Below are 23,785 nucleotides of genomic sequence, written 5' to 3'. Positions count from 1 at the left end.
GGTGTGAGTGTGAGTGAGCGAATGGTGAGTTATTGTGGATAAGTGAGAGTGTCTCAGCATGGTAGTGGCACATGTTGACTTACTGCTTGTGTGCGCCTACTTCAACTCTAAGCTATGCACATACATACACACGTTTTAATGTGTGTACACACATATATACACATGCGTATACTCGTATGCGTGTACTTGGATTAATCTTATTCGCGCGTCCTGCATGAAAGCATTGCTGAACGTTTGCATTTTTGGAACTCAGTCAGAGCGTTCATGCAATTTTAGATTATTATAAATTCCTGCTGTGTTTGTCTTAAACGTATATGAATTTTTATTGTCACACACACTTGTGCATAAGGGTAATATAATTTTGTTCACATAACGGTTGTCTATACATTTGTATCAGCAAACAGGAATTATATATGTAACAGCAAATAGATATCGAAATATGTATAAAAAATTCCCAGAATTATTAAAGGAGTCGATTTTAGTCATGTCTGTCTGTCCATCTGTCATTACGTCCGTGCGCTTTTTAACTTGGACAAAAATTACTATAATTCAATGAAATCTGGTGCATACACCCCTTTGCACTATTTTAAACGCACAATTATATTAATTTGTTTATATTTTTTATTTAGTTTTAGAGCCATATCTAATTTTACAGTGCTTGAGCTTAATTCTAAAAGATTGAAAATAACATTAAAAATATAGGTGTTTTAGACAAAAATATTTGACAAAAGCAAATAGTAGGTTGTAAAAAATGGAAGTAGGAGCAGAGGAACAAGGAAGCATTAGAAGAACTGTTAAGTATATGGGTTGGTAACAGAAATGTTTAGCTGAAAGCAGTCGATTTTTTATTGGAGTAAAGTTCTGAATAACCCATAATGAACGGAGCATACCATAGACCTTGCCTGTTGCACTGTTTTTTTGTAAATTTGCCTTTTGTCAAAGGCCCACTTGCTGACGTGATCTAAGTCAGTGTTTAGATTATTAAACAATTATTGACGGATACAAAAGGGCAGCTGGCATCATCTGAATGCCATAATATTTTAACAAACTTTTTATATCATTTATATATAATACAAACGACAGAGGGCCGAGAATCGAGCCTTGGGAAACACCTTGAGTTACGGGTAAATAGGCACGAACAGCTTGTGAGCGATCACTGAGGTATGATTTTATTAAATGCAATGCTGTCGTTGAGAAGTTAAACCCGCTGCTAAGTTTCAAAAGCTAGGAGCTCGTGGTTGACAGAGGCGAAAGCCTTAGCATGATCCAGAAGTGTTAATAAAGTTACGAGACCATTGTCGATAATAACAGGAGTTATTGATGAATGTATTGTGCTATGGAGAGATGATTAACGATTTTTTATGGCCGGAGTTGGATGGTATTCTGCTGGAGAACGTTTATTTTCAACAGGACGGCGCTACGTGCCACACAAGCAACGAAACCATTGATATTTTACGGGCAGAGTTTCCGGACCGTGTTATCTCTCGAAGAGGTGATCACAATTGACAATCGAGATCTTGTGATTTAACACCTCCTTAAAGGTGGAATTCGGGAGGCTATCGAGGACATAGGGCAGCCACTTTGCAAACAAAGATTTCAAACTTAGATATTTCAAACCGATCCACCGAAGGTTTTCCGTCTCATTTTGTGAAGGTTGCTTCATTTTAGAAAACTTTAAACGCTTCGAGGTCACAATGAGTCTTGGCATTAGGTAATCTCTTTATACTCTTTACCTAAGAAACATTTGGAGGAAACAGACGTGTTTTGATTTCGCTCCGCAGTGTATTAATATCGTTGGTGACTTTTAACCATTTTAATGGTGACATATTGAGCCTGTGATTATTGATATACACACATATGTACATGTGAACAAAACTTGTGATTAGCAAAATATGTACATATTCATACGTTTTTAGTTTCGCTGTGCATATATGTACATATATTATTGTACGGTAGACTAAACGCGAAAACAAAGAACAATAGAAGAGAGAGAAACAAAAAACAAAACAAAAAAAAAAAAAAAACATTACAATAAAAAAAAAAAAAAAACCCGCTATAGAGAGTGTAAACAATCTCGTAAACAAACAATCTCGTGGGTCGGAAGAACAGCTGTCATCGTTAACTGCATTACCGACTCAACGAAAAGGTATCTACTATACCGACTAAACTTCGAACCCAAAGTGCTGTGTTAGTAGATAAGTGTTTAAACATACATATATCCCAGCGCACACTACGAATTACATAAATTATGCAACGAACGCCTCCACCCGGAGGTGGCCAACTAGCGAAAAATCATGAAATTATGGCAAATAACTTAATCCACTATCAAAACATAATAAGCCAACAAGCTAACCAGTTAAAAAATATGGAAAAAATGTGCATGGAATTAAAGAATGAATTAGATTTACTCAAAACAGAAAATAAAAACCTTAAAAAAAATAGTACACCTCCTAAAAAAAATGATACTAACGTACAATATGAAACGGATGAAGAGGAACTTGCACGAGAGACGGATTGGATCCTAAAAAAAAGGCCAAGTAAGAAAAGGAAGGCTGAAGTATCACCTGAAATACAGGTTTCTAACTCAAAAGTTACTGCAAAAGCATCCTTTGAGCAAAAAGAGAAGAAAATCCCGCGACCTCCACCAATAATGATATCTGGAGAATGCGATTACCAACAAATTTTTAATATTGCGAAAAAGGAAATGAAAAAAGAGTTTCTTATTAAACTTCTAAACAATAATACTTACAAAATCAATGCATCAGATCCTGATGACTATAGAAACCTGACAAAAATGCTGACCAATAAAAACCTATCTTGGTATACATATGAAAACAAGCAAGCCCGGCCGATTAAGGTGATGGTAAAGAACTTGCATCATACGAGTGATCCAGGAGAAATAATATCAAATCTTCAAAAATAAGGACTTAAAGCCATCAGCGCAGTCAATAAATTGAAATGGAAAACTAAAGAACCTTTAGATATGTTTCTCCTTACGTTTGATTCCAGTGAAAACATTAAGAAAATACATGAAGTAAAAACTATCTTACACTCTGTTGTTACTATAGAAGCAGTGAGGCAGTCAAAACTCATACCGCAATGCAAATCATGCCAGGCGTATGGGCACACGCAAAACTACTGTGGCAAACAACCAAGGTGTGTCAAATGCGCAGGGAAGCATAAAACGATTGAATGCACAAAGCTTGAACAACAACAACCAAAATGCTGCAATTGTGGTGAGTCCCATCCTGCGAACTACAGGGGATGTGTTGTTGCCAAAGAACTACAAAAGATACTTGATCAACGAGCTGGCTCAAAAATAAAAAATAATATAAATAGTACCCAAGGCAAAAATATAAATAAAAATATTATAGGTAGCTACCCAAATAACCTTACCAGCAAACCAATTTTGCAAAACAATACTACACCACTTAAAAGACCCACATTCTCACAGGTAGTAAAAGGAAACAATCACTCGGAAAACGCTAACATACTACAACAAATATTGGAAAAAATAACGACACAAAACGAGTATATGACTGCACTAGAAAAGAGATTGCAGAAGATCGAAAAAACACTACACCTAGTTGAATAAAAATGACTAAATTTTTAAAAATAATGCTATGGAATGCAAACGGCTTGTTTAAACATCAAAGCGAGCTGGAAATGATTTTAGAAACCGAAAAAATCGACATCTGCCTAATATCTGAGACGCACTTTACCAAGCAGTCATATATCAAATTCAAAAACTACAATACATACCATTCAATTCACCCAAACAACGCCGCACGAGGAGGCGCTGCTATTATTATAAGAAACAATATAAAGCATTACGAAGAAGGCAGCATCTCTATACCTGAATTTCAAGCAATAACCATAACAGTGGAGAGTGATAGGAATTTATCAGTCACTGCAGTCTATAGTCCCCCAAAACATCAGATCAAATGCGACCAATACATAGAGCTAATTAATAGTCACGACAACCGATTTTTAATGGGCGGTGACTTCAATGCGAAGCACACACACTGGGGCTCGAGATTAACCACTACAAAAGGTAGAGAATTATGCAAAGCTCTTCAACAGACTGGATGTATAACATTTTCTACTGGGACTCCAACATACTGGCCAACGGATTCACAAAAAATAATCGATTTTTTCATTGCCAAAACAATATCAGCTAATTATATCAGCATAGAAAGCGGGTTGGATATGAACTCGGATCATTCTCCAATTTTATTAACATTATATGAAAATGCGCTTATCAAGAAATTGCCATTTACGCTAACAAATAAATATACGGATTGGGAATATTTTAGGAACGTTTTAACCGCTGATAATCACAATGCAGAAATTACCAACACTTCCGATTTAGATGATGAAATATTAAGATTATCTAACCTTATACAACTGGCAGCCTGGAGTAGCACTTCGGAAAAAAAGTTTGTCACATCAGGTCATAAATATACCAAAGATATTAAAGATATGGTCGCAGAAAAACGCAAAATACGAAGACGATGGCAGCAAACAAGATCTCCCTCCGACAAAAAACGACTAAATAAAATTACGAAAGAAATTTCCAGGAAAATAAAAGATTTTAAAAACAGATCTCTGAGTACGTATCTAAAGAGCTTATCGAACGAACGCAGCACTGATTACTCGCTCTGGAAATGTACAAAAAAATTTTCACAGCCAGTAACACAGTACCCACCAATCAAAAAAGAAGACAGTTCTTGGGCCAAAAGCAGTAAGGAAAAAGCTAATGTTTTTGCTGAGTACCTCGAGGGCATCTTTAAGCCATATGACACGTCGAGGATAGCCGGAATGCAGCCACTTACCTATGAAACTGATGCCGAAATTCCCCTTGTTACGGAGTCCGAATTGCTTGGTGAAATAAATAAACTAAAATCAAAAAAAGCGCCTGGGTATGATCTTATTACTGCTGAAATTTTAAAACAACTTCCTCAATGCACGATATCTAGGTTTACTGAAATAATGAACGCCACATTCAAATTGTACCATATCTCAATATATTGGAAAACTGCTGAAATAATTATGTTTAATAAACCAGGGAAGCCAGCGCATGATGTCACATCTTATCGGCCTATCTCGCTCCTACCAATTATATCAAAACTGATGGAAAAGCTTTTAGCCAAACGTCTCAACATAATTATTAAGCAAAGAAATATAATACCAGTGCATCAATTTGGTTTTCGCACAAAACATTCTACCATCGATCAAGTGCACAGAATTACTCGCATCATTGAAAACGCCTTTGAGGAAAAAAAGGTGTGCTCTGCTGTCTTTCTCGACGTGTCTAAAGCCTTTGACAAAGTTTGCCACATTGGGCTCCTCAACAAAATAAATGCGCTTCTACCAATACAATATTTTAATGTTCTAAAATCGTACTTATCCGATCGTTTTTTCCGAATAAAATACGAAGACACATATTCCGAACTTAAGGAAATTAAAGCTGGCGTCCCACAGGGCAGCGTGCTGGGGCCCATTCTTTATATTCTTTTTACGTGTGATCTACCTATTGACATAAATTGCTCTACAGCAACTTTTGCTGACGACACAGCCATCTTATCGGTAGGAGAAACTCAGATTGACTCAATCAAAAACCTTCAAATTTATCTAAATTAAATCTCCGAGTGGACCATTAAATGGCGCATAAAACTAAACGAAACAAAATCGGTTCATTTAGACTTCACACAGAAGAAAATCAAATATCTGCCACTACATATAAACGGCGTACAAATCCCGCATCACAACACCGCCAAATACTTAGGTATGACACTAGATACCAAGCTTAGATGGAATGCTCACGTTAAAAAGAAAAGAGAAGAGTTAGATATCAGGTTTAGAAATATGTACTGGCTTATGGGCAACCAATCAGCCTTATCCCTATACAATAAAATTCTTTTATATAAGCAGGTGCTTAAACCAATTTGGACATATGGGATCCAGCTATGGGGCTGCTCAAGCTCAAACAACATAAAATCCATACAAAGATTCCAAAATAAGGTACTACGATGCGCTGTTAATGTAAATAGCGAAGCCTCAGCCCTAATTGACCCCGTTAAATGGAAAGAAAGGCTGAAACGAAAAAAACCGCACCAACTCACGCAGTAGCCCATCTCCCTGCAAGCCTGATGCAGAGTATTTTTAAATTTAGTTGTATTGTACAAAATTAAATCCAAATTGTTCGTTAGTTTATAATTTATTAACTAGTTACAATGTAAATAATAATAAAAAAAAAAAAAAAAACAATACTCTTTATGCTCGTTGTCAAGGTGACATTTCACACCAAAAAATAATTCTGTGTGTATTTTTGTTTGTTCCATTCAGTTGTGAGTTACAGGGTATTAACAATCGAAGTCAACAAAGAGAAAATTCGGCTCATTTTAGAATTTTTCTTTGATAAAGGCGAAAATGCAAGCCAGGCCGCTGAAATTCTGAATGTGTTTATAGATTCATTCTGTATCAGCTAATTACGGGCAATTTTGGTTTCGTAGATTCTGTTCAGGCATTTTTGATGTTAAAAAAAATGTCGATGAAATCATAGAAATAATCGAAGTTGGGTGGCTGTTAGAAGTCGTAGCATTGCCCAGGATCTAAAGATGACCCATAAAACAATTTTAAAACATCTGCGCAAATATTTTACGCAAAAATAATGGATTAGTTTTGCCACAAAATAATAGTGCAAACAGTTTGGTACTGAAAATGAGCGAAATCTGTTAATAATTACATCCACCTGCCGTATAACGGTAATTTTCAAAAAAGAAAAAAACGCGTACTTGTTATAAATGCACAAATAATCGAATTCGGTCAAATGTTGAAACCAAAAATTATATATGACGTAAATAAAGTTTTGAAATATGGGCCCACTTTGGAATAAATGCATATAGTCCGAATTGTAATCGACACACGTATTGCCACCCACACCATTTAGATACGGCATAAATGTTATTGAGATCGCATGAATCCCACACCCACTTTTTATATCTTTCTACTAAATTTCCGTCCGCCTTAGTTTAGTCCACACCGAATTTAGCATTTCTTTATTGATTTCTCATGTGATTGAAACTTCTTGCCTGGATCAATTCTGATCAATTCTTACAGCGTTCTAAACCTTATTTATGGAACATTTATTTAAATTTTTTGATGATTCCGACCTATTCGAGCTAACTTAGATTGAAGAGAAATTCTTGTAAGCTATAATAATTCTTGAAAGTTAGCTATGTGCGTATGATTGAGATCAAAAAATGCGTCAATAAACTTTTTGTCTGCCTGTTTATTGGCTTGGGTTGTTTGCTAATCTCCAAATTAACTGCATCAACTTAAGAGTATCGTCTTTCATTACCAATCTAGGAAAGTAATAGGACTATGAATAAGTTCGTGCGGTTTTACAACAGATGGCGTAACTTGATTATTATTCCATCGATCCACATTTCCAAACATTCATTGGAGAGCTACTGTCGTAAGGCACAAACGTCAGTATAAGTTTTTTATTTGAAGCGTAAACAACAATATTTTTACCACACTTGAAAATGTCGAATTTCGTGCCAAATAATGTGTTTTTGCGGGGAATTCTTCTTCATTATTTTAATATGAAGAAAAAAGCAGCCGAAAGTCATCGTATCTTGGTGGAAGTTTATGGTGAGCATGCTCTATCTGAGCGAACGTGCCAGAAGTGGTTTGCACGCTTTAAAAGTGGTGATTTTGGCTTGGAAGACGAAGAACGCGAGGGTGCGCCGCCAAAGTTCATGGATACCGAATTGGAGGAATTGCTCGATCAAGATCCGGCTCAAACGCAAGAAGAGGTTGCAAAAACTTTGGGAGTTGATCAATCAACCATTTCCAAACGTTTAAAAGCCATGGGAATGATCCGAAAGGTAGGCCATTGGGTGCCGTATGAATTGAAGCCAAGAGACGTTGAACGCCGTTTTATGGCATGCGAACAACTGCTTCAACGGCACAAAAGAAAGGGTTTTTTGCATCGAATTGTGACTGGCGATGAAAAGTGGGTCCATTACGACAATCCAAAACGTCGGGCAACGTATGGATACCCTGGCCATGCTTCAACATCGACGTCGGCGCAGAATATTCATGGCCTGAAGGTTATGCTGTGTATCTGGTGGGACCAGCTGGGTGTTGTGTATTATGAGCTACTGAAACCGAATGAAACGATTACGGGGGATGTCTACCGACGACAATTGATGCGTTTGAGCCGAGCACTGCGAGAAAAACGGCCGCAATACGCCGATAGACACGACAAAGTTATTTTGCAACATGACAATGCTCGGCCACATGTTGCACAAGTGGTCAAAACATACTTAGAAACGCTCAAATGGGATGTCCTACCCCACCCGCCGTATAGTCCAGACCTTGCGCCATCCGATTACTATCTCTTCCGATCGATGCAACATGGCCTGGCTGACCAGCACTTCCGTAATTACGATGAAGTCAAAAAATGGATCGATTCGTGGATTGCGGCAAAACCGACCGAATTTTTCACAAAGGGAATCCGTGAATTGCCAGAAAGATGGGAAAAAGTAGTAGTAAGCGATGGACAATATTTTGAATATTAAATTTGTAACCATTTTACGTCAATAAAGTTTCAAATTTCGAAAAAAAACCGCACGAACTTATTCATTTTGTTTGTCAAAAATATTGCCCGATAGGTGAAGCTGTGATCGAAATATTTTTCTAGGTTTTCTTTCACAAAACAACCATTTCAGAATTTTTATAGAAGAAAAGGCATCAGTAAGACGAGAAGACTGACTCCTCAGCGCAAAATAAAGGTTGTCAAAAGTCATCAGTATTTTCTAGACCCTTAAAACGTGAACTAAAATCAATTATGCTATAAAACTGCATACCCAGAATAATTCTATGAATTCTGATTAAAAAGTTGAAAGTTTTGGTTTTTTCGTCATCTCTGGAGTATGCAATTCAGGCCCAAGTATTTAAAGATGGTTTTGGTTGAACCCGTTACTGCCAGAGATCTTCCCAATGGTTCACAAACAAAGTAAGTGGTAATTAATAAGTGGAAAGGAATACCGCAAAGAATTATATTGTGTATGAAAACAAAAAGAATTGGGGTGTAAGAAAAAAAAGTTATAAAAATATATTTAATTAAAATGCGACGCTTCTTCAGGAATAAATTTTTTAAATATTCATACTTTCCTTAAATCTAATATCTGTGAATAAAAAACACAGAAAGTGCTCGTTACCACAAGTAGCTATGCGACCAAAGAAAAGTCTAATTTCAAAGGCACGATTTAAGTTTATTGTTAAAGGTTTAATCAAATTTAAAATTGTATTTAAATAACGATCAAGATTGCGTGCTTGAAAACCATTTCTGTTAAACGGCTAACGACGAAATTACTGCTAATTATTCTAACATGAGACTACATATTTTATTTAAATATAAAAGCATATAAGTATAGTATATAAAAAATAAGAGCAAGAGAGTTCCATGCATATATTAGTGAGCGCTTATGGCATTTGGCATACAAAAATGCAAAAATACTGACTGCGTAACCAGCCCATAGGCGGCGGCAGAGCTTTTTATTTACTTAGCTTAGGCAGAGTTGGCTGTATGTGTAGTTAATCTTGCTATTATGAGAAGAGCGGATACTTATATTGTAATGTACGCAGTGTTTGTTTTCAATTTATCACTCAGTAAGTCATTTGAGAAATCCATTGAATTGCTGGGTAAATGAAATGATAAAGAAAAAGTGAAACTTTTGCTACTAGAAAGCTGCTAAGGCCAGTGAGCGCACACTTCCTTCTATTAAATTTATTGCGTCTTATGACTTGAGCGTCACTCGAAAGAGTCACTCTTATGAAAAGCCGCTGAGGCCATTTATTACCTGACCTGCGGGGTGAATTCGTGCAATTAATATTCTGGGGTGCCATTTTTAGTCGTTTTCAGGATGTTTGTCGGAAGATTCGCTTATCACTCATTCAGTTATCGTGTTTTTCTGCTATTAAGTTAAGGATAATTTTTTGAACAAATTTGATTTTAATTTTTCAAACAAATTTTTTTTATTTAATATTACGACTACTATACAATGACTCCATTCTTGCAGAAATCTGCTGGGAGATCCAAAATATGTTCGAAAATGATAAAAGAGAAAAGGTCCCGAATGTTATGATATTTGACGATAAAAGTGAAGAGCTTCAATCCCAGCCAGCCACGAAAAAAGCTTGAATCCAATTTAAATTCATCTGACACTAAAGAAATTGTAAAAATAGAGTGGAAATTAGCCAATTCACAAGAATACTTTGATAGCACAAATAAGTATATAAGTACATTAATTTTTTATTACCCAAACGCCTTCAAAATCAATTTAGAAATTAATCCTCTAAATCAGGTAAAGAAATTTCGACCTCGCTTTCTTGTAGAAGCCTATTTTTAGACCACATTTTCATTATTGATCTAAAGGAAATTCAGTCCTTATAGAAATGAAATTAAAAAAGGTAAAAATACTAATAAAATTAAATAATTAATTAAAAATATAATTAAAAAGATAAAGATAAAAAATTTTCTTTATGTGTATAAAATCCAAGAATTTTATTATATTATCTGATAATTGATTAAATAAACAATTCATTTTAAATTTATTTTATCTAAATACTTAAAAAAAAAATACAAATAAAAACTTTAACTCTGTTTGTGCAAAAAAGTTTATGAAATAGGATGAAACTTATCCCAGTGTGTCGTTTGCGTCAAAAAAAAACGAAAAAAAAAAAAAAAACATAGGTGAGTCGACCGATGGTTAAGTTAATCGGTCCACACATTACTTTTTATCCCAAAGATCCCAGTGGATCCAAACAAAGTCATAAGCACTTCGCAGCATAAAGAAAACAAATTTCAACGTAATTGAATGAATGTTATAAAAATGTATAAACTGCGGACTAACTGCGAACCTGACGATATGCATGCGTACTTTTGTGAAGCACAACTACTTTGAATCTCTCATTAATATCTTTCTCGTATTCACGCATATATTATGAATTCAATCCAAAGTAACGTAACTAAACTTGTTTTGCATTAGTCGTTGAAAATTATACGCACAATTCCCGTTGTGCAAACTATTTTATAACCCAAGTACAAATTATCATCAACATTTGCCTGACTTTTTAAATTAACGAGCGGCGTCATTATTATCATCATCATCATCATCATTAATATTCATGCAACGAAAGTCCTTACAGAAATAAGTGTGAAAATTGAACCAGACACCCTCAGCTACTTTTGCGCTTTTTAAAGTTGATAGTCAAAAGTATTCGTACAAGCTCGTATGTGTGCGTATGCTCATGGACATGTAAAGTATGGGCATTCTTAGTTAGCTCCTGCTCTTGACATTTTTATGGGCTGTTTGTGTTGTGTGAAATGCTATAAAAGAAATTCTGTCATTTGAAAAGAAACATTTGGCATTGCTTTGACATTTGGGGCATTTTGTTTTGAAAATCTTGTAGTACACGTACATATACGCACACACGCATGTGCATACATATTGCCTTTTGCCTTAACTATCACCTCATATCAGTGTAAAGACGCAGACTCTGGAAAATCCACATCCAGATATATGCAGATACCTCGGTGTAGTACTTTTTTAAATTTACGTTTATGTGTGTGTGAGCATTGGCATTCAAATAAAGTGTCACGCATTTGACATTTGCTTGTGACATTGCTACATTTAGCCATGTGTGCGTCGCCATCCTTTTTCATTTTTCATCTGGCCTCATTTTCCCATTTCACTGCACCAATGTCAACCGTCCGTGAAAATGTTGGCATTTGTTTGCATAAGCGTATATGAGTATTTGCGTGTGTATATGTGTACGTACTCATACATGCATGTTAGATGGGCTATGTGTTGCTTGGGGGTGTGTTTTGTTGTCACCACGTGTTCCGCTTTATTTAGCATGATTTTAGGCGTAAAATTCGCGTGAATGATTGGCTGAGCGAATGAATAGATGGGTTATTGTGCGAAGAATTGCGTGCACCGAAACTAATGGGAATACTGTTAAACGCACATAAATGGCGGTAAGGGTAAGTGTACGACTTTCAACCTTGAATAAATATTGATTGTTTCAGTTTTTTTGTGTATTAAAGTATAATAGTTTTTTGCTTTTTGCGTAACAGCCGGTAAATTGTGGTGGATAATAGAAAAGAAAGTCAAATAACTTTTAGGATTTATTAGTTTTTATATTGTTTTCTGTAATATATTTATGTGTGTTTGTTTCTTTATTTACAAAGTTATTCGGACATTTAAAACCTCCCGTGATAACGTCATTTTTCGCACCCTTTAGTGGTAACCTCAGGCCACTTGTGTCCGAAATCTGAAGAAATTCATGGTGACTTACTAACTATCCTAGAATAATAATAAATCACTATGTTGACAGTTTTTCTTTTTTTTTATTTACTATTATTAAGGGGGTAGTATGGTATTTTTTTTTTCATTTTTTTTTTTTTTTTTTTTTAAATTATTCTATAACATCTTAAGATTATTGTGTGAAAGTTTGAAGTGCATTAGAGTAAAATTGACAAAGACACAAAGGATTAAGTATCTACCTCTCCAACCGGATTTCACGCTGCCGAAAATCTTTAAACGCGTTTTTCTCACACTTGCCTTTTTTACGGTCGGTGTCCACTGTAGATTCATATCTACTGCACCGATTCTTTTCAAATTTGGTTTTTTTGTTTCTTTACTTTATTCACGAGGTAATGACGTCGAGTTTTTTTTTTTTTTAAATTTTGTCATATTTTAAAACAACAAAGTTTTCAAGTTTTTTTTATGAAAAATCGGTGTTTTGACTTCAAAGCGCTTTAAAAAATTAAAAAAAAAAAAAAAAAAATCGACGTTGTTACCTGCGAAACTTTATTAGCTGATGAAATCAATTTGGTTTTTTGATTTTAGTTGATCCAGTAATGAGTTCTGAGGGACACCGCAATAAAACTTTTTTATGAGACGTCCGCGAAGATTCGCTGCCACCAACTCATTTCTTCATAAAAATCAATGAAAATTTCACACAATGTTCTTTAAATATGACTTTATAATGAAGTAATTTTAAAATTTTGAATAAATCAACTGTGTCGACAAAAAAAATTTCGAAAAATATGCTTGTTTTACACCGAATTAACCATACTACCCCCTTAAATAAACAAATAAAAACCTGTGAAATCACATTTATTCTTCAAATTAGCATAACTTTTGATAGAATGAATATTTTTAATGATTCAAGCTTCAAATGAAAGCTTAATACTTGTAAAAAAAGAGAAAAAAAATCTATTGGGCATATAAATAAATTGAATGCTTAAGTTTTGAGCATAAAAAATAGGTTATTTCACACTGTTCAAATGTAAAAAAATGTCACTAAAACAGCATTTTTAAATATAACTGTTCATTCTATTCTAGGTGCAAGTTTCTTTAGTTAATTTTTCGGTTTTTTCCCATTACGTCAGAAATCGAGAAGTCAATGTATAATAAAGAATTCACACTGGTAGTCTTTCTAGATATCGAGGGTGCATTCAACAACATCCTACCGGATACCATAATAAAGGCACTGACGGATTTCGGGATCTCTGGCGCTCTGGTTGAGTTCATCAAAAACATGCTCTTGAGCAGATTTGTGATCGCAACCCTAGGGGCCTCAGAGATCAAGAAAAAAGTTAGCAGAGGAACACCTCAAGGCGGTGTGCTGTCCCCTCTCCTATGGGTGCTGGCACTAAACTCATTGCTAAAGAGCCTAGAGGAGAGAGGACAACACGTCGTAGCATATGCGGACGATGTTGCAATGGTAGTAAGAGGGAAATTCCCCAATACACTTAGAGAAGTCATGCAAGATTTACTAAACATGGAAAACTGGTCAAAAGCAAATGGGCTAAGCGTCAACCCCAATAAAACTGAACTCATCCTATTTACCAGGAAACACAAAATTCTAAATATAGCTCCTCCGACTCTAGGTGGAACGGCACTGTCATTTAGTGATGAGGCCCGCTACTTAGGTCTAATACTAGACCGAAAGCTAACTTTTAAGGCAAATGTCGAAGATAGAGTGAAAAAGGCGACAATAGCACTATACTCTTGTAAACAGCTGATAGGACTAAGTTGGGGTCTCTCCCCATCTATCGTATACTGGCTTTACACGGCAATTGTCAGACCAATCCTTACATACGGCATATTAGTATGGTGGCCAGCTTTAGATAAATTGTGCATTAAAAGAACCATGGCACACGCCAGTCTTTGCTTCTGCGGAGCCCTCAGAACCACACCCACAGATGCACTAAATATTATGCTTAACATTTTACCAATAGAGCAGTACGGTAAGCAAACAGCTGCCAAAGCAACTCTCAGACTAAGAGAAACCGGCCTACTCAGAACGAACCAAAGAGGACACTCCTCAATTTTAGAACAATTCCTCTGCATTCCCAGCACAACGGATTTCTGTAAGACCAAGGACATCAATTTTAATAAATCCTTTGTCACAGTATTTCCTTCCAAAAAGGAATGGGATAACAGGCTTATTGTTAAGAAAAATGACTTAAACATCTACACAGATGGCTCAAAACTGGGCAACAAAGTAGGTGGAGGGGTCTACTCCAATAAACTCGGAGTATTCCAATCATTTCGCTTACCTGACCATTGCACTGTATTTCAGGCGGAAGTCACTGCAATAAAAGAGGGACTTAAAGAAATAAAAACGAGAGTATTATCCACAAATGAAGTTTTCATTTAATCGGACAGTCAAGCAGCAATAAAAGCGCTTGAATCAAAAACGCACTCCTCAAAAACAGTTCTAGAATGTTTTAAACTACTAGATGACGTATCTAAGTGCTACAAGGTGCACCTTATCTGGGTACCAGGCCACAGGAACATTGCAGGAAACTGTCGAACTGGATACGGCGCTATTACCCATGCCCATAGCCACTTGTAAATTACTTATAAACAGGGAAACCATCAAGAAGGTAAATACAATCTGGCAAAACCTCACAACATGCGAACTAAGCAGACAGACATGGCCGAACTGGAACAGCGGTCGATCGAAGATCTTGCTAAGATTCAACAGAGAATCTGTAAGAAAAATTATAGGTGTTTTAACTGGTTATTGTTTAATAGGCAGCCCCGCTAGAAGGTTAGGACTCCCTTACTTCGATTTCTGTAGAAGCTGTCTTAATACAGAAGAAGAGGAAACAGTCAGACACCTTTTATGTGAACGTGAAAGCCTAGCTATGAGAAGGCTGCGCACTCTCGATACAGCATTTCTAACCGATGTAGCGGGCATAGCCCATCTAAAACTAACGAAGCTCTGCTCGTTTATTAAAGCAACCGGATGGATTGAAAGGGAACACGTAGAGTAAGGATAAGCTCCAGTGGTATCACAATGGACCTGCCGAAGGTCTAAGTGTGTCTTACGACAACCACCCTACCTACCTATCTACCTACCTTCCCATTACGTTCAAATGCTCAAATTTCGTAAACACGTGTTTATATTTGAAAAAAATTATTAAACGCTATACTGTTGTTACTTAAAAGTTTTTTTTTCTACAAATATTTTTTTTCATTACATATAAAGGAAAACAAAAAAAAAAATTTTCTTGCCTTACTTTTTTTGTACACGTTCACGGTATTCTCGGGTCACTCGTGCCTTTTCAAATATTGAACTATCACTCACGGTTGCTGGCAAAGAACTGGAGGTGTCCTACTGTAGGGTTTTGTCGGGTACTACAATAAAATTTTTTTCGATATATTTCGGACGGGCTCCCTTCCCCTCTTCACAAGATACAACTATGGGTCACTTTTACCGAGGCACAAGTGACCCGAGGTTACCACGGAAAGGTAAATATTACACAGATTTACATTTCGCAAGATCCACCTGAACAAATATACAGCATGAAAGTAAATTTAGAATTTTTTCTCTACTTTGTTTCGTCCAGCGTCTGAAGTGATTTATATTAGTAAAAGCAGTTATGTGACTTACCTTATAAATTCCGAATATCAGCATAACGCTCAGCACTATCATGGACATTTGTGTGCCGATAATGGCGAAATATGCAATTTGAACACCTGAAAGTGAGAGTAAAATTTTTGTTATAGAATTTATTATTTCAAAATAAGCTTTTCAAACACACTTTCAATTACTCTGAACAATAGAAACATAATTTTAATTAAGTTACAAGGTTTCGTCAACTGAATATGATAAAGGTGTTAAAATAATAACAAAAATTTTCTACGAGACGTTTGTAAAATTTAAAAAAAAATTGTAACATTTTGTGGAATATTGTGGGAATATTCTTATTTTTTTTTTTTTTTTACTTTTACTTTCATTACATTATCTTACGCCGAGTATTTTCCTTCTTATTTTATCTTTTGGCAGCTTTATATTGTAGAGAACTCCAATGTCAAGTGATTCAAGTACATGGTCGTAAATTTTTCTGAAAATTGGTTAACTAAAGTTTCCTAAAAATTTTAAACAAAAAAAATTAACTTTTACCAGAATTTTCTACATTGAATAAATTTCAAAATTCTAAACTTTTTTTAATGGCTTCCGGCTTAGTAACAATAATAATAATTGGCGTGGTTTTTGGCGTGGTATTTGTGGTGTGCATGTTGATGTTTTCGCACCAATAAACTCAACGTTTTATGCCATCTTGGAACAGCAGATGAATTTTGATGAGATGTTTTTCCATACAGAAATACACTAGAAAGTTTGCCATCGTGGGGCAACTACCCCAGGGTGAGGTAATCTCTCCACTTCTGTGGAACCTTTGACCAACTCGAAAAAATGGGGGATACGATTATTTCATATGCTGATGATATTTTAATAGCAATCTCGTGTAAACACCTGCCAACACTGTGAGATCTTTCAAAGATCTCTCAATAGACGACCAATTTGGTGCAAAAATAGACGACTAGAAGAAAATCTGGAAAAAAACGAATCTGTTACTGTTCATCAGGAGACATAAAACACTTGCTCTTTTACCAAAATTCTTAGAGAGAAACCCTCTCAGAGCAACAGAAGGCCTAAATATCTACGTCTTGTAGTGGATAGGAAGCTGAATTGGGGCCTCACAGACGCGGAGAGCGTACGCAAAGCTATGACAGCGTTGTTCTTCTGCGGAAAGCTAATTGGGGAAAAATGGGGGTTGAAACGCAAAATGGTAGGTACATTGGCTCTACACAACTGTAGTTATACCAATTTTCTACTGTGGTATTGCAATATAGTGGAATACCCTTGAGAAAGGCGTGAATATTAAAAGAGTTGACAAGGTGCAAAACTCTCAGCTGTTCTTATAATTGGCGCGATGTCAACCACACTATCGAAAGCATTGTATGCGACATTAAACTTCCTTCCGGTAGACCTGCACTCAATATATGTCGTGCGCAGTGCGGCAATAAGGCCGAACACTTGTAAAACAAACAGTAAAATCCTCGGTGGCATTTTGGATCTGCCCGGATAGGTAGACTATGCACTTCTCCCTACACTTGCCAATACAACATTCACGTCCTTCCTACCTTCGAGATAAGAGTGGGAACGGGACGAGGTAAGACAGAGCGAGTCCATCCATGCATACACCAGATGACTCAAAGCTCGAGGGCAGGGTGGGTGGAGATGTACCTATATTCCGAACATCTGAGGATCTCCTTCAGTTTTCGCCTTTCGACTATTGTAGTGTCTTTCAGAATCTCTGATAAGACGAGATAAGCACTTAGGGGCATTGCCTAATCAGCAGGCTGTTGTCTAGATGTTGCCTGCTCTATTCAGACATAGACTCATCATTTTAGGTAGAGAATCCTTTAATGAATTGGAAGACTTATTATTCTTATTATAAAGATACTGCGCACTGCGACCAAAGTGAATATATTGTGCAAAGCCTGCTGAGATACACTATGCTTGGAGCTTTTTAAAAATTTTAGCACATTGTGGGAATTAATGTTTTTTAGTTTATATGGAGGCACAACAGTACCTTCAATGTGTTGTAGCCGTTTCCAAAGAATGTGTTCTGTGTCCATTTCACAGAATCGGCGGATAGTGCCAGCTAAAAGTCTTAAATCTACTCTGTTAAGTGAGAGTAGAATATTAGAAACTCCTCTGTCCGGCGTTAGGAATTGTTTCGCTTTTTGCTGACCTATAGAGTTTCGTCAGTATTCAACGAACTTCTTCACCTCTTACCTCCTGATAATTTCGTAGTCCATAGAAAGATCCAGGACCAATTGGGACATGTTTGCCCCTCATTTTGCTAGTTGCCCCGCTATTTCGTTTTCCTTGTTTTCTTCGTGTCCAGGAACCCAACCCAGTAATAATTTGTTGAAGTTCTCTAGCCATATAAAGAAGGTTCAGTCAGTCATGTACTATTTTTGAGGTAATTGTAGTTGATAGAAAGCTTTTCAAAGCCGCCTGACCATCTGAAGTTATGTAAATGTGAGTTCTTCTCATTTTTCTACGGAGATATTCCCTCATACATATCTACATGGCTTGCATTTCTGCCTGGAAGATAGTTGGGGATTGGAATCGATTTTTTAAATTTAGGCCCATTGATACCCGGCCCTGCTCTACCATCTTCTAATTTCGGTCCATCAGTGTATCATATCTGGGATCCGGGTTTGAAGATGATATAATTATTTTTCCAGGCCACACGTTCATTAATACGAATTTGGAGGCTCCTTAAAAAATGGGTTTGGAAGATAATGTATCCACCCTATGAAGAATAGGAGTACGTCAGAAGTCTTCTCAGATCTTAAGTTGTCCTCTAATATCCCCACTTTTTAGGTCGGAGTCGCTTTTTAGTCTTAAAGTGCTCAAACGTGCTTCTTTTTCAATTGAGATGGGAAGCGGTGGTATGCATAGAAGCACCCCTATTGCGTCAGTTGGGTATGTTTTCTTTGCTCCTGTTATACCGATGCAATTTCTTGAAATCATTTACCGCCTTTCGTTTGTTCACTTTGGGCCACTATACTATGGCAGCATAGGTGACTGTAGGCTTAGCAACTGTAGTGAATGTCCAGCAAGTCAATCTGGGGCTGAGACCCCATGTTTTTCCAAAAAGCCTTGTACAGGCTTAGAATGCTCTTGTGCCTTTTGCAGTAAGAGAGAGAGAGATAGGGATAGTGTATCTCAGAGTGGATAATCGATTCAACATAACCTTACCTAGCCTTGCCATTGTCTGCCCAGAGGGGACATTTTTTGCCTCATTTCATGCTTAATGCTTCCATTGAGTTTCGAACCTGGGCTCTACCCAATGTAGTCGCACACCAACCCAATCGGTTTGCAGTTTTCTCTTTCCATTTAATTCGTATTATACTCTAGTCTACAAAATTCCTAACATAAAAATTTTCAGAAAACTTTACAATTATGCCCAAAATACTTCGCTCGCTTGATATAGAATTGCTGTGTTGCCGAACGACACCCGACGAAATTAAGCCTTAAATTTGTTCATATCTAATTGAGCATGCGCTTTCTGCAATGGCTTAAGCCATATTTGACGAACAGACAGTGCTGATAGAGTAACTTTGTTGCTCTTTGTGTGTCGACTTGAACAATCTCCATCTTTGGAGAATGAGGTCACGTCTATATTTAAATTTCAAAAATATTTTTATTTAACATTTTCGGGACGTCAGTACATTTTTAGGACCCCAAACACCATTTTTAATAATGTACTACAAAGTGTACCAAAGTTTAAGGACCTTGAAGATTTATTCGATACGAAATTTTCCTTCAGTGGCCACATTTTATTCTTTCAAAATCACTTTCAGTTCTAGGCTTTATTTGTCACAATGCATCTGAATTTTCTGACCCGTATACCTATAAACTGCTGTATATGGAAGGAGTACGAGCGCCTGCTTTTTGTCCGAAATTTGATCTCCAAAAGTCTTCCAGATTACCTAATTACTGTAGTATATTTCAAGGCGAAATCTATGCTACAACAAAAACAGCTAAATTTGCTCTGGAATTAGCCCTTCTTAATACTCAGATTAACAATTTCATTGATAGCCAGGCGACTATTAAAGCAATTATGGCTCCTTGAACTATGCATGTGTTTAACACTGCAGACCTGAAATAGATGAACTCTGTGAAAATGGGCAAACCACTATTTACTGGATATCAGGACCCACGGGAACAGAAGGAAATGAGAGGGCCGATGAGCTCGCTAAGACACGTATTCGCTTGTCGAGCTTGAGCACGTCAGACATATACCCAGTCTCCTTTCTGAAAACGGAACTGAATGAACAACTATATTCGGAAACGCATTTGATATGGGAGCACTCAACCTGCCAAAATTATGCTGAGGACTTGAAATACGAAATTTACAAAATATTGGTTAGAATACTGACGGGACACTGTCGCACCCCACATCGCGCAGCCATAATGGGATTAGTTCAATGAAACGAATGATATGGAAACTTGGGAACACTTACTTGTCGCTGTACTGATCTTTCTAGGACTACATATGTGCCTACGATCAGCATAGTTTTCATCCTTGAAGGATACTGCTCACAAAAGGCTGAACGGCTTGTTAGAACTCACGAAGACCTGCATTAGGGATTACATAAAATAATAATTCGACTACAAATACATAGCACTACTAGCGTAATGAACACTAGACGATCTTTTTACACAAACCTACAAAACCGAAAACAGCTTGAAAGGGGCTAACAAAGTTGATATGCAGACGCATTGGATTTTTGTGGCGAGTCCTTTGACACGAAAAAAGTCTCAAGCTTCTGATCAACCCTTTAATATCTCCCAAGGTGAGTCACATGTAGAGTATCTCGAGTTACTTGGTGACCATTTCGGTACACAACAACACCACTGCCTCGAAATAGAAAATATTTTCATTTTGATGTGTGAAGGCATTCACGAATTCAAGTATTCGATAATCTTCGCTTTTTGCCAAATATGTAATAAGCTCTTTTATCAGCACTTTTGTCATTCTTGTAATTCTTGTAATTCCTTCATTATTGCGCTTACTGTCAAAGCGAAAGCGGCTTAAACAATTATATGTTCCCCATTTTTTCGAGCTTCAAAGGAATACAAAGAATGTGAACACTACAAACTGGAGAAGAAACCAGCTCAAACGTAGTGTGTATTGCCGACATATACACTTGCATATATGTACATGTAATAATCCGCAGATTAAAGCAAGCAAACAAGCTTTAGTGAGTATAGATTTGGAAGTTTGTCCTGCTTCCCATCTGTCAAGTAATGCCATCATTATTCCAGCATCAAATTGCTTACAAATGAAAATCTCACATAAATTGGCAAACGGATTACAACGCCTTAACTAATTGGTTAGACATTCACTTGCTCTACCATACACCTACACATACACATTCTCAATTTTCCAAGCTAAGCGTTTACTTTACGTAGCTTTACTCGAGTGAGAATTACGTGTGTGTTCAACACTCGTTATATTTTCATCTTTTAGGCTTTTAATGCTACAAATTGAGGTCATCTGGCCGAACATAACCTTTATAAGATAAACAAACACATGTGAACGTACATATTATAGTATATAAGTCGTGTGTAAATGGCAGACACATGCGGAGAATTTAGGTAAAAATGTTAAGATATGAGAATTGAGAAAAATACATATTTATGTTGGAATATACGTAGGTATGTTTGTAGTCTTATATACAAAGAATAAGCTTAATATACCGAAAAATAAATCATATTATTGCTGTTGTGTTTAATTCATTTATATTTAGATTTCTGATGTTTTTTGTCACTGGCCAGCTTTCTTAAATTAAAACCTTAGACAAATATTGTCATAACTGCTATTAGTTTCTATAAATGAAATAATCCTATTTTGCATAAATAAATACGCTTCTACACATATAGCAGTAAACTTATCATGCAAAAAGTTCCTCCAGACTTTAAATCCATTCGTAAATCCTTTAACACTTACCATAATAAACATCCTCTAAAGCCTCCGCCTTTCGCATATTCACGTTTATACGCCAAGAGTATATCAAAACAATTAAAAGCGACATATTCTGCGAAATAAATACAAAATAAAATAAATGTTAGCTGGGGAGAAGGCTGCAATTAATAACTGTATCCAATAATTAATATATCATTAAAGGTAATTACGCAGGTCAGACAGCACGTCACTCATACGCCATGGCACGTGCGCACGCCAGTCAACCTTTCATTACTTTAATTGTATTCTGCATTTCAGAATTAACCAAAACAACAGTGAAGTGACCAAAGCTTTAAATGCTCTTAATTAGTTTAATTGATGTGCTTAATGTAATTAATGTGTCATAAATAACAACGAATGTGAGTGTTTTTATATGCGTCCAATGTACACAACCGATATTTATAAAATTTGTATGGTACGTTCATGTGATCCCACGGCACAATATAGACTACACAAAACTACAAAAAAGCGGGTGGTGCCACGCGTCCAGGGAAGACATAATTCATCACATCTTCCCAACTATTTGTTCCAGGTTAGGGATTTTTGGAATATGTATTTAATATATCATGCTATAAATCGTTTTGAAAAAATGAACAGTACCCCGGCCGAGGATGTCACCACATTGTTTGGAGCATAAATTCACATAACCAGTGCAACGGAACCAGGTCTGCCGTCAAAACTTCAACCTTTTCAATGATACAAATAGAGTGCTTCGGTCTTATTATCCATATTATATTGAACAACACAAAACCAATTATCTTAATTTCGACAATAAGAAATAAATAAAATAAACCAACAGGAGAAAATATTCCAACTCAAAAACCTCTACCTGTGGAATATAGCACAGACTTGCATGTGGTGTTTATAGATTTTATGAAAGCTTTTGACAGCGTTAAGCAGGCACTTGGACGGCTTTACGAAGAAGAAATGTGCCTGAGAAACTGATATCTTTAATAGGGCAACATACGAAAATACCAGGTGCCGCGTGTTACATATAGTAAAGGGAAACTGTCTGACCCCTTTGATATACAAAGCTGCGTTCGACAAGGGTGTATCCTATCACCTGTGCTGTTTTTGCTTTTTATTGGTGATGTTTTGGAAGCTGCCCTGCTACCGCATCGAAACTGTGGATGGGACATATTTAGCTATCTTCAACACCTCGATTATGCTGAAGACGTATGCTTCCTAGCACACAGAATACCGCAATTGAATGGTTTGGTTGAATCACTAGAGGAATATGCTACAACTGCCGGCTTAAAAATTAAATGCAGTAAGACACAAATTTTAAGTTTGTCTAGCAACGCAACTGCAATTGTGAATATTTCTGGTGCAACAGTGGAATGTGCTAAGCAATTTTCATATCTTGGTAGCGAGGTAGCAGTTTTCGATGCTGCGGACGAAGACTCTCGCATTGGTAAGCCAAAGCCGCCTTTGGTATTCTGTGTGGCGCAATAACAACATCAGCGTTCACAAAAAAATGAAAATTTTTAAATCCACTCAGTTCTAATATACGTTAGGCTTGCAGTTCATGGAAAGAGCGCAAATCCATCACTACGAGCCTTCCAACAAATCGCTGCCTGAGGAACATCTTCCGCAATTTTTTACCCAAAATAAATTCGAGCTCAGATTTACTGAAAGAGAAACAAATGGAGCGAGTCAAAATGCTCATAAAACGCCAAAACTGGAGATGCGTTGGGCACACACTCTCGATGCTTGTATTGCACGAAAGGCATTGCAATGGAGCTCTCACACTAATGTTGGTCGCAAGCCTGGTAACCAAGTGAAACTTGGAGGCGAACAGTTGAAAGGGAAGCTGGATTGGAGAGAGCTAAAACCAATTGAAGTGCATAGCCA

The 23,785-nt window shown here is 36.6% G+C and overlaps 1 protein-coding gene across 1 annotated transcript in view; it reads right to left on the bottom strand.

The window, feature by feature from the left end:
- Positions 1 to 23,785, bottom strand: part of LOC128860885 (uncharacterized) — a 109,881-nt gene that overhangs the window by 79,696 nt on the left and 6,400 nt on the right. Inside the window, exons 2-3 of the mRNA XM_054098672.1 lie at positions 21,917 to 22,004; positions 15,991 to 16,076 (exon numbers count right to left, since the gene is read on the bottom strand). Of these exons, the coding sequence (XP_053954647.1) occupies positions 15,991 to 16,076; positions 21,917 to 22,004 (174 nt within the window). The remainder of the gene's footprint in view (positions 1 to 15,990; positions 16,077 to 21,916; positions 22,005 to 23,785) is intronic.

The sequence above is a fragment of the Anastrepha ludens genome, chromosome 4 (genome assembly GCF_028408465.1).
Source record: "Anastrepha ludens isolate Willacy chromosome 4, idAnaLude1.1, whole genome shotgun sequence".
Taxonomy (NCBI): Eukaryota; Metazoa; Arthropoda; class Insecta; order Diptera; family Tephritidae; genus Anastrepha; species Anastrepha ludens.
Note: the sequence above shows the minus strand (reverse complement) of the source record. Positions and strands in the feature narration are given on the sequence as shown.